Source organism: Schistocerca americana, chromosome 2 (assembly GCF_021461395.2).
Source record: "Schistocerca americana isolate TAMUIC-IGC-003095 chromosome 2, iqSchAmer2.1, whole genome shotgun sequence".
In the NCBI taxonomy this organism is placed as follows: domain Eukaryota; kingdom Metazoa; phylum Arthropoda; class Insecta; order Orthoptera; family Acrididae; genus Schistocerca; species Schistocerca americana.
Window position 1 is genome coordinate 137146680 of NC_060120.1, and position 12886 is coordinate 137159565.

At 43.3% G+C, this 12886-nt stretch overlaps 1 protein-coding gene across 1 annotated transcript in view; it reads left to right on the forward strand.

Annotated features, from left to right (window-relative positions):
* LOC124593827 (glutamate receptor ionotropic, delta-1-like) overlaps positions 1 to 12886 on the forward strand; it is a 155591-nt gene that overhangs the window by 71157 nt on the left and 71548 nt on the right. Inside the window, exon 3 of the mRNA XM_047132175.1 lies at positions 2050 to 2302. Within this exon, the coding sequence (XP_046988131.1) occupies positions 2050 to 2302 (253 nt within the window). The remainder of the gene's footprint in view (positions 1 to 2049; positions 2303 to 12886) is intronic.

Here is a 12886-nt window from a genome sequence, read left to right on the forward strand (position 1 = left end):
AACCGATCATTGAGTGGAAATCATTATATTCGGCTACTTTGAGCCTATTTACAGCGACTTATGGACTTTATGTTCCAAAGAACGACGGAATTTTTGTCATCCGGCTACAAATGCTGGCGATATGTTTGAAGAACAGTCTGAACAATTCGAACGAACGATTTGGTCACCAGACCGCCCGACATGAATCCCATCGAACATGTGGGGGATATAATCGAGAGGACAGTTTGCGCACAAAATGCCGCTCCGCCAGCACTTCCACAATTATAGACGGCCATAGAGGCAGGATGGCTCAGTATTTCTGCAGGGGGCTTCGAGTCGTTGCACTACGCCGGGGAAAGGAGGTGTAACACGATATTAGGAGGAATTCCGTGACTTCTGTAAAGTCTGTGTATACTGTTATCCTCTTTGTATCGATGTATGTTCTAAACGAAAACCTGTCTTGCTAGATATTGTTTACGGGGAGCCACGATACATGCTGTTTCATTGTAATCTCAAGAAGCTTGTATTGGGAAAATGTCTTCAACTACTGTTGGCTCTTTACATTTTCCATGTTAAGAGGATTGCATCTGTGTACTGGGTGGCTGCACTTGCGATAACTTTATTTGCGTACAAATGGTTTAAATGGCTTTGAGCACTATGGGACTTAACTTCTGAGGTCATCAGTCCCCTAGAACTTAGAACTACTTAAACCTAACTAACCTAAGGATATCACACACATCCATGCCCGAAGCAGGATTCGAACCTGCGACCGTAGCCATCGCGCGGTTCCAGACTGTAGCGCCTAGAACCGCTCGGCCACTCCGGCCGGCCTATTTGCGTACAGCAGTCGCAGTTAATTCCATTGTTAATACTACACTGCCTCAGGTTGGTTGTTGTGGGATTTCTTTGCCTGCTATTTATTGGTGGACTGAGGCTCCAGTTTATATGTCAATGTGTCGGTGATGTTCTCATAGGAAGCATCTGAGCTCCTGGACAGGAAAGCTTCTTTTATAATTATTAACTTTACTGTAATTATTTCCTCACTGCTTTTTATTGGTCGATCGTACACAAAATGAAGACTGATGCTTTTCACTCCATGCATCCCATGCTTGCTGCACCGTTTACAGTTCTATGATTTCAAAACGAACACATTGCGAAAGATTAATTGAAATTTTCTTATGTGTCCCGTTATTTTTATTTCGTTGAAGTCGTATGGTTGGTTACATTCTGCGCTGATACTGGACACCCAGTTAATGTTCAATGTCATATTCTCTTTTGCTTGTTACAATGATGTTTGGAACCAGTGTACTCGCGTAAATAAGGAGTGCAACTTAGCGTTGTGATCAAATTATTATTGCAATGTTTCTATAAGTGTGTTATTATCGTATTATTAAATCAATCAATCGATTCCATCCTTTTTTTCCCTATAGGCCTACCGTCCTTACTAACAGTTAAACATGTATGATTCCGTTACTCTTAGAACAGTTAGTTTCTTTCCTGAGACGACAGTGACGTAAGGTCGAAAACTAGCTTATTTATCTAAAATTGATAAGGTCACCGAGAATATGCAACAGAAGTTTCATAGCTTCTGCTAAAGTGATATTTGACGTAAGACGATAACACATGAACCAGCTAATAATAATCTCTGTGTCTCATAAGTAAGTACGTTATTATCGTATTATTAAATCAATCAATAGATTCCATCCTTTTTTCCCTATAGGCCTACCGTCCTTACCAACAGTTAAACATGTATGATTCCGTTACTCTTAGAACAGTTAGTTTCTTTCCTGAGACGACAGTGACGTAAGGTCGAAAACTAGCTTATTTATCTAAAATTGATAAGGTCACCGAGAATATGCAACAGAAGTTTCATAGCTTCTACTAAAGTGATATTTGACGTAAGACGATAACACATGCACCAGCTAATAATAATCTCTGTGTCTCATAAGTATCTGCATCCTGAGAAAATTTCATTAGAGAACCATATTCTCTGCATGAATCTCTGTCATCCAGTGTTTTTTATCATCAGCGTTCATCAGCCTGATTTGACGTGTGTCTCGTCCCCAGCAGGTTCGACCTGATTTCCGTGCGCTTCACGGGTCGGTTGACGTGGAGGGACGAGGTGGTGCTCGGAAGCTGGGAGCGGGGTCGCGGCCTGCTGCCGCCGTCTGCAGACCTCTTCCCAGACAAATTGTCCGACCTGCAGGGCCGCGAGTTCGTCTTCGGCACCTTCCACTACCCGCCCTATGTCGTGCTGGACGATAAGGACCCAACTTTCCAGGACGGCCTCGAGGCCCGAATGATATTGGAGTTCCTCAAGAAGGTTAATTTCTGTTTCACACTGTATCTTACACTCATTTATAGAAAGACTGAATTCTTCTAACTTTGACTGTTTGTAGAGTCCAACGACCTGTTGGTTGTCCTTTAATTTCGTTTATAGCTCATCGCAACGATACACTTTTTATGTGAGTGATATTTTGTCCGTAGACAGTACATGATTCGCAACAAATTTGTGCGGAATTTTAATTTGTTAATGTATTAACTTGAATTACAACGATTGTTTTCGGACGTTTCCATAAAAGGGTGTGCTAATTTACGAGTCCTGTGTACAAAATTACTTGTATGATGACCTTACGTTATTTACCTGACATAAGACTGATCTGCAGTGAATTTTATACTGGAATCAAAGAAGACGTTCTCTATAGGTTTTGATGCTCTGAACACGAATATCAGGATTAAAATTGTGTCATAGCTCAGGGTTACAAGTAAGTAGGACATCACTTTTAAGGCCTATACTGCTCACCTAATCTCTCTGTAATATCGAACATAACTCAGCAGCATAGCAATAGTCCACCGTCCTATGTACTGCAAACACGTTGAGGTGGCAGTAAAGGAAGTGCATCTCCACTGTCGTGTTGCAGTCGAAAACCATATAAGCTTGAATGCGTTCGTCCACAAGATACCTGTAATTTTCTGGTCTCCTGTTTCCCAAAAACGGTGTTGTTACATTGCGAAACAATGACAAGCACGCAGCTGATAAGGGGTTAGAGTGGACTCGCATTGTGTATTACACCAACAGACGGACCAATTAATGTCATTTTGTGAATCTTCCTGGCAAATTTAAACTTCGTGCTGGGCTGGGACTCGAACTGGGGACGTTTTCCCTTCGCGGTTGAAGTGCTCTTGGGTAGCTCAGTTGGTAGAGCACTAGCCCCCGAAAGGCAAAGGTCTAGAGTTCGAGTCTCTGTCTGACACACAGTTTTAATTCGCCAGTAAGTTTCATATCGGAGCAGACCCCGCTGCAGAATGAAATTGTCATCGCCTTCAAATGGTTCAAATGGCTCTGAGCACTATGGGACTTAACATCTGAGGTCATTAGTCCCCTAGAACTTAGAACTACTTAAACCTAACTAACCTAAGGACAATGCACACATTCATGCCCGAGGCAGGATTCGAACCTGCGACCGTAGCGGTCGTGTGGTTCCAGAATGCTACGCCTAGAACCGCTTGGCCACAATGGCCGGCTGCCAACACCTTCGTGATTGTACTGAGTCGTGGAAACTTCTTACACACTGAAATGCGCCTTCATTCTTGAATGCTGTCAGGAGTCCCAAATTAATGTGCAATAAAAGAATAACTACGTTCTTTAGCAATAGCTTTGACCGAGGCATCAGATTTGTTGGGTGTGTGACCGACGAGATTCCACTGCTGCCATCGCAAGGCGAAGAGTTTGGCTTTATGCTTTTGAAAATCTAAATCCCTAATCAGATCACTGATTTCACGATATGTGATTTTGTAAGGTTCTCCAGACGACAATGGTAGTGTAAATGCAGGGTTAATGTCACTGGCGGATGATTGCACATTTTCGGCTGTATGCATCGCCTCAGCACCATCGCTTTCATTGCTTGATGGCAGGAGAACGGGAAATGGCAGTCCTTCGCCGTGAGCCAGTGTGTGAATGACAGGTGGGATTTCAGGGTACTGACTCCTTTGCTCAAGTGAGGTATCATACAAAAATAACACTCCGGTGCATGATTTGTAGATTAACACCGAACGTCATGGAGACATTTTACCACGCATTCAAGCGTTCAGTGTAGACAAAATGCGCAACATTCGTGTAAAATTCACGATTTTTCTTGGTCTCCAACTCGCCACCCAAAATACAAGGCTTATGCTTGTCTCAGAGCTTCGGTCAATGGCCACCTTCTTGAACCACAAACAACATCTGCAAAAATACGACAAAAGTTACAAGGCTTGTTACTGCAAGTGCAGGGAGTTTTTGTAAAAGCGTACATGTGCACAATAATACGGTTCATCGACTTCAACACGTCACCTCAGCCATTCACTGCCAAAAGCCGCGACACACCCTCCAGTAACGAGAGAACCAACATAGCACAAGACGACGCAGCCGTGACAGATGACAAAATCGCGTCTGGTTTCTACATTCTAAAACGCTCACGTGTCTGGATGGAGCATATGAGTTGAAGCAGCGTTGTCAAATTGTACTCGAATAATCCACGTAATTCACTCATGGCAGAGAAGCCCTTATTATAATTATTTTGCAAGTAGCTGTTATAATGTCACCTACGTGTGAATGTGAAATGTAAACACATTATTTACTTGTAACTCTGAGCTAAGAGTCAATTTTAATCTTCGCATTGGTGTTCAGCGTATCTGAATCTATAAAGTACGGCTACTATCTTTTCTGTAAAAAATAAAAGAGAAATTTTGTGGAGCAGTATAATTTTTCCTCTTTTAAGATAATTGCCAGTCAATAAATATACCAGTAACGTATGAGGGCGTACTGAAAATCAATGCCTGCGTTTTTTTATTCTGTTCTCAATATCGGTTGAGGTATTAAGTGTGCATATTACTTAGCCGACTTTCTCGCTTGTCTGGAGCACGTTGCAACCCTCTGCCACTAAAGGGCTTCAAATTGCAGCGTGTAACATGGCAATGTGTAATTTCACTGTGCCGGTGCGTGAGCAACTCGGTGCAGTAATCGAGTTTCGAATTCGAAGAATTCATCAATATTTTGATATAAAGGTTATAGGCCAAGTAGAATGACTTTTTTAACCTTGATTACACTGTCGATCACTCGGTAATTAACGACTTTAAATTTGTAACAGTTTACCACGTCCAACAGCTAAGTACAGTAATGTACTGCTGATTTCTCAGCACTCTAAGCATGTGGTAAACTTAGGATATAATACAATCCCTCCTCTCTGCTTATTGCATTAATACAGTGATCAGTCAGAATATTATGAACACCGACCTCCTATCGATATAGACGCTTCCAAATGATAGCAGAGTCACGGCACATCTACTAGAAAGAAAGGGGAATGAGCCCGAGTTATCTGACTTTTACCGAGGACAGATTATGATGACCCGGAAGCTCAGCACCAGAATTTCGGGAACGGAAAGACTTGTCGGGTGTTCGAGGAGTGTTGTGCTGATTGACTTCAACACGTGACGAAGCCAAGGTGATACCACAACCAGACGTCGTAGAGCTGGGCGGCCACACCTCATTGCGCGCTTACGGTCTATCCAATGACATATGCGGTTGGATAGAAAGTTTTCTAACAGACAGGAAGCAGTAGCTTCAACAGAAACAAGAGTAACTTCAGGTGTGCCCCAGGCAGCGTAATAGGTCCTCTGCTTTTTGCGATTTACATAAACGATCTGGTTGATGGTATTGACAGCGGCCTTAGACTGTTTGCCGATGATGCTGTAGTCTACAGGAAAGTAGTATCACGAGAAAGTTGTGAACAAATCAATGAGGATTTGCAGAAAATAAATGCGTGGTGTAATGACTGGCAGTTATCTCTCAATATTAGTGAGTGTAACCTACTGCGTATAACAAGGCAAAAATCCCCATTAATGTATGAGTACACAATAAATAATTTGTGTTTGGAAGCGGTAAAATCAGTCAAGTATCGGGGTGTGACTATTCGAAATGATTTCAAATGGAATGATCAGATTACACAAGTAACGGGTAAGGCGAACTCTAGGTAGCGGTTTATTGGTAGAATCCTGAAGCGATGCAGTCCTTCATCAAAGGAAATAGCTTACAGTACGTTAGTTTGTCCAGTCTTAGAGTATTGTTCGTATGTATGGGACCCTTACCAGTTGGGTCTAGTTCAAGAGATTGAGAAGGTCCTAAGAAGAGCGGCAAGATTCGTGACTGTTACATTTAGCCATCGCGAGAGCGTTACAAATCTCATAGAAGTGGGACACACTTGCAGATAGACGGCATGCTAAACGGAAGGGGTGCTCACTAAATTCCGAAATCCAATTTCACCGAGGATATAGAGCGTATATTATTACGACCAACTTTCAAATCGCGTTATGATCATCATTCAAAGATAAGGGTAATAAGAACTCGTACTGAGGCGTTCAGACAGTCGTTTTTCCCTCGCGCGATCCGCGAGTGGAACGGGGGGGGGGGGGGGGGATACGACTTTGGCGCGAATTGTGCCCTCCGCCACACACCGCTTGGTGGCTAGCGGAGTATATGCGTAGATGTAGAATGCAGATGTCTTGCGTCGTAGGCTGGGCAGACTGGTAAAACAGGACAGGAGGCTAACTGTAGAGGAATTAACGTCAAATTTTAATGTTGGGCAGAGTACAAGTGTGTCTGAACACACAGTCCGCAGAACACTCTGAACGATAGGCCTCCGCAGCCGACGACCCATGCACCAGCGTTCCATGGTCTGGTGAATTCGTCGTCTTCCAGGGGAACAGCTCTTTTGACACCTATGCTGCGGAACGGAGACAAGATGGCGGCGGCTCCATTATGCTCTAGGGAACATTCACATGGTCATCCATGTATCGAGTGGGGCTTGTGAAAGCACCATGACGGCCAAGGAGAATCGCACACTGGTTGCAAAACACGTACACCCCTTCATGATGCTCATGTTCCCCATGGCAGTCGCATTTTTCAGCAAAATAATGTGCCATGTCACAAGACCAGGAGTGAAATAGATTGGTTCGAGGAACGCAGTGGCAAGTGCTGGTCCCCCAATTCGCCACATCTGAACCTCAACGACACATCTGGGATATTTTTGAACACAGCGTCAGAGCACATCGCGCCCCTCCCCGGAATTACGGGAATTAGGTGACTCGTGTGTGCAGATGTGATGCCAAGTTCATACAGCGAGCTACCAAAGCCTCACTGCTTTCATGTTAAGACGCGCTGCCGCTGTTATCCGTGCCAAAGCTGGACATACCGGCTACTAGGTACGTGGTCATAATGTTCTACTGACCAGTGTGTATGTTTGGTGGATATTAAATTTCCAGTAAAGAACTTCGTCCTCACGCTTTGTTGAATCTATGGGCACCTACCGACGGCCGTGTGATACTCTTAGAATGGCGTCATTAGACATTGTATGGAGGGGCGTGGATTCAGCACATTGTTCTCCTGCGTTGTCAGTTCAAACAAACCTGGAGCTGCTACTCGGTCAACCAGCTCACCCATTGTTATCATGAGGCTGGGTGGGTGCTGTTCCAGTCCTCCCTCCAAGGAAAAATTCCTGGCAGTAATGGGAATCGACCCCCGGTCCACCGCATGGTAATCAGTCATGCTGACTACTCAACTGTCGAGGCCAATAAAATACTCAATTTCACATTTTTAAATTACAATAGCACCGATAATTTTCAACAGATCAGGTTTGCTTCTGATGCCAGTCGTCTACTTGGTGTAACTGCGTGTAACGTGCGTGGAATGTAGGCGCCATTGTGAAGTGAAGAGGCTGGTACAGGAGAGGAATTCATGGCTGACTGCCATCAAACCAGTCAGGAGACAGAAGACTTAAACCCAGTTTATCATAATTCTACTATTACTTCTAGCTGTTACCGATTACACTGGGAGGCCATTAGGAGTGGTCTCGTCTACCTTTGGGTTCCAAAAATCCTGTGCTCAGTCCACAACGTAATCTACTCTACCTTACACACTAGACATGGTCAGATGACAATGCAACTTCGTATACGTACTCATTATTGGTGGGTTTTCCTTTCTATATGGCTTATAGAATGGCCACCACAGCGAATTAGTATTGCCCATGTCAAGTGTTCTTATCAGACCTCGTGGGGTATATACGAAGCGTGAATAGTGTCAGAAGTTGAAACATCACTGTGAAGGACACGGAGATGCGGCATGCTCATATTTGTATACTGTGTTATCAGCGTCTTGCAGACTCTGAAATTGACCTGATAGTAGGACTCATACTGGTGCTGGCTAGTCGAAGCTTTCAGTATGCTTATTTGTTGTGCATTCTCATGTGACAGTGACCCAGTGTTGGACTGCATAGGAACGTGAGGCCACTCATATACGTCAAGCTTCTGGTCGACCACCACGAGGAAGGCTCACCTTATTGTGTATCAAGCAAAGTGGCGTTGTTGCTCTCGGTGTGGATTGTGTGGGGAGCCTTCGGGTATGATACTTGCTCACGCTTAATAGTGACTGAAAGAACTTTGGTAGCACAATGGTACGTCATGGATATCCTGCGTCGTCCTGTGTTATCTCTCACGATACAGGACCATTGTTACCATTTTCCAACAGGGTAATGCTGACCCTTACAGAGTTCGTTTCTCTATGAACTGTCTGTGCGATACTGAATTACTACCGCGGCCGCAAGATCTCCAGATCTGTTCCTGACATAAAATTTGTGGGACCAGTGCCAGTGTACAAGTTGCCACGAACTTGTCACAACAGCTGTGGGTCAGCTTGTCCCAAAAGCGGCTAAACGCCTTTACGACTCCTTCTCCAACCAAATGAGTGCGTGCATCTAGAGAAAAGAGGGTGCAACGTCATATTCATAAATGCGCTTATAATGCCAAGTTCTTTGTGAATTGTTTGCTGATTTTCAAAGCAGAGAAATAACATACCCTAAGAATCCACGAAATTTCGTTTTAGTTCACGCAGCGTATTTGGCCTGGCCTGTTGCCTGTCTGTTGACAACATCCTTGATCTTGTGATAGCTGTGACGTAGGTTGAAGGTGTGGCAAGTACCAAAACGCTAAACGCACGTTATCTCTCTCTGTCTCTGTCTCTCTCTCTCACTCTCACTCACTCAAACACACACACACACACACACACACACACACACACACACACACACACACACACACACCACAGAAGCACACAAAAAGCGTAATTTTGCATTCTGTTTGATGTAAAAACGGGTTTGACTATAAACAAAACGTTTATCTTGGATGTAAAAACAACGTTCATGTTTATGAATATTGGTATTTAAAGAATCATATTTGCAAGCGTCCAGGAATTAGATAAAACGTATGTCTTAGAGTTATCGACATTATTGTAGACAACAACCGTACAAGAATATGTTTTGTACAGCGCAGTCAACCGGTCACAACAAGATTGTACTTAAACGTTGTTTCAACACCAACTGCTTGTGTCTTCTTCATAAAATCTAATAAATATCTTGTTGTAACGTGTGAACAGATTTATGACCAAAACGCTCTCGTCATATAAAATACTTCGTAAGGAGACAATATTTAAGCCATATAAATGTTATAGACATTGGGAGTGATACAAAATTTGTAGTTGTCAGTAAAATTGTCGCTGCGTGGCGTAGCACACAATACGCCTGTAAGGGCTCTGGAGGTAACAGACACTGTTGGAGGCATCGGACTTAGAAGTAAAATCTGGTTCCAACCGATTCACTGTATTACGCAAACCATAAAACATACGCAATATAAAGAACAATAGATCATCTATTGATTAGGGAAGCACCAAAGTTAGGGGAGCTGGCAGAACACAGTGAGTGATCTAAGCTTGCGTAAGTAGCAGAAGTCTATTACGAGCTTTCACACAAAGCGGACGTGAAATGCATAGGTTCAGATAATTGAGGGTACGCGGATTTGCATTAGCACCACTACTAGATTGGCAGCGGTCGTAGTTGTGATGAAATGAATACGGTATCAACATCAAAGATTTTATGTGTGAGCACGCTATGTAGTATAGCAGGTGGATGATGTTACTAGCACCACCTCACGAGGTTTGCAGCTCTCGTCATCACCATATAAATGGGAAAAAATACGTTTCCAGTACAATTGTATGGGAACATAGACGAATGAGTTTACTTGTGTTTTGAATACACTATCCCTGAGTGAAAATTGAAGTGCCCTTTTTACCTAAAATCACTGCACCCTTTTTATCTTGCTACATCTTGTTGCCAAGAGCACATTGTTGCCTCATAAAATGAGTTAATAAACTTAATTGATAGTTACAGCAAATGTCTATGTCTTTTTCTATTCCATCAGTCCTCTGATTGGCTGATGCGGTGCGCCACGAATTCTTCTCACAACTCCTTCACTGTCGCCGCCTCTATCATTTTTACCCTCTACAGGAATCTCTGTTACCATGCAAGTTATCCCCTGATACCTTAATAACATTCTATCACATTGTCACTCGCTCGGATGTCCGTGTGCATTAGAGCGCCCGCTTTCGTGACGGGGAGGTGCGCCGATCCTGGGTCGAATCCCCATGGCGGAGTGACAACGAGAGTCGGTCTGTCAGCTAACCTGTATGTGGTTTTTAGGCGGTCTCTCACACCCCACTAGGCGAATATCGAACTGGTACGAACGTCCCTCTTCAGATACAAGCTACCCAAACATTTGGAAAAATTTCTCAAACTTACACATAGAATTCACTCTGGACGCAGACAGATGCACTCCGTCTTCAGGCCACAAGTGGCCCATCGGGACCATCTGACCGCCGTGTCATTCTCAGCTGAGGATGCGGATAGGAGGGGCGTGTGGTCAGCACACCGCTCTCCCGGTCGTTGTGATGGTTTTCTCTAACCGGAGCCGCTACTATTCGGTCGAGTAGCACCTCAATTGGCATCACGAGGCTGAGTGCACCCCGAAAGATGTCAACAGTGAATGGCAGTCCGGATTGTCACCCATCCAAGTGTCGGCCACGCCCGACAGCGCTTAACTTCGGTGATCTGACGGGAACCGGTGTATCCACTGTGGCAAGGCCGTTGCCCACGCAGACAGATGGTGGTATATTAATTCCATTCTCGAGGCTGAATAGGAGACGGAAGACCTAACAAGTTTAGTCTGCGTATTCCCAGAACCAGGAGTAGCAGCAGCTGCCTATTACTCTGTCTTTTGTAATTGTTTTCCACTTCGCTTTCCTCCCCGTATAAGCGAAGAAACTTTTCACGTCTTATCAGTACACTTATTTTTCAGTGCACTTCTATAGTAGTGAAACGTTCGCTCCGTCCATCATTAAAGCTTCTGTGGCCTTGTGCAAAATGACAATCGTTGTCGCGGGCGGAATCCACTCTCTTTTGTGTTCATGCCGCGTTCGATACCAATGAGGAGACCTGACGCTCTATACCTGGGTACGTTTATTGATATATCCGGAGTAATGGTCTACACTGATTCATTACCAAATCAATATAAATAATTACTGAACTGGAGGAATTCACAGCCAACAGCTTGTATATACTGGTTGTTAGCAAATGTAGTTGTTGATAATTCTACTAACAAACAGGAACACAGTTCGAAGTCATCAGGAAAAAGGGCACTCGAAACCATCACTTTACGATTTACATGGATGCAGACACCCATTTAGAAGGACTGGGACAAAATCTAACCCCTCTTCTCCAAGCCAAACACAAAACCACTTCCACCGGCCGCTGAAAACATGATGAGACGACTACAACAATGAAACAGGCAAGAATAACAACACGGCTAGGAAAATGTGTTACGGCATTACACCTCAAACTCTTTGGATCTATCCTTTTAAGGTTTCCTCATAGTCAGTGTTTTACTTCTATACAATGTTGTGTTCCAGACGCACATTACCAGAAATCTGTTCCTTAAGTAAAGCCCGATGTTTTGTACCAGTGATCTTTTTTGGCCAGGAACGCTCCGATTGTCTGTGCAAGTCTACTTTCTATGTGCTTCTTGCTTCGTCCGTCATACGTGCTTCCTGGGTCCCATAATTCCTTCACTTATCTACTTCGCCCCAAGTTTGATGTTACGTTTATTGCTAATACCATTGCTGCCACTCTTCATTATTTTCGTCTTTCTGCCGTTTATTCTCAATCCATATTCTGTGTTCAGTTCTTTGTGTGTCCACTCAACATGTCCCATAATTCTTTATCACTTTCTTTGCAAGCAATGTCTTCATTTTATTTTATCGTTAATGTTCTTTCATCCTGAATTTTACTCCCACTCCTGAACATATGTTTTATTTCTGTCATTGCTTCTTCGATGTAGAGATTGAACAGTTGGGAAGAAATACGTCATCCCTGACGTAACTTCTCTTTAATCTGGACACTTTGTTCTTGATATCTTATTCTTACTGTTCCTTCTTGGTTCTTATACATACAGAATATCACTTGTCTTTCCCTGTAGCTTACACCTACCCGTATACAGATTTCGAATGCGTTTCTTAAGTCGTCAGATCCTATAAAGGTGACTCGATAATTCTTAAGTTTTGCTTACATTATCAGCCAGAACATCAGAACTGTTGCTCTTGAGTTTTTACCCTTCTTAAGCCAGACCTATTGTCACCTAAGGGATCGATAATTTTCTTTTCCATTCATCTGCACAATATTTTTTTAGGAATTTGGATGCATATGCTAATAAGCCAGTCGATAACACTCGTACTAATCTACTATTACTATTTTTGGAATTGCAGGGATGATAATTTTCACGAATGTCTGATGGTACGTCAGCAGTCTTATTGATTCAGTACAGTAACTTGAACAGCAGCTTGGTTGATATTCCCTCAATTATTTTAGATATTCCGAATGACTGTTAACTACGCGTTCCACCTTATTTGATAGCAAGTCTTCCAATGATCTATGAAACTCAGACTGTAATACGGCATCAGCTATATCTCCCAAACTGACTCCCAGTTTTTCTC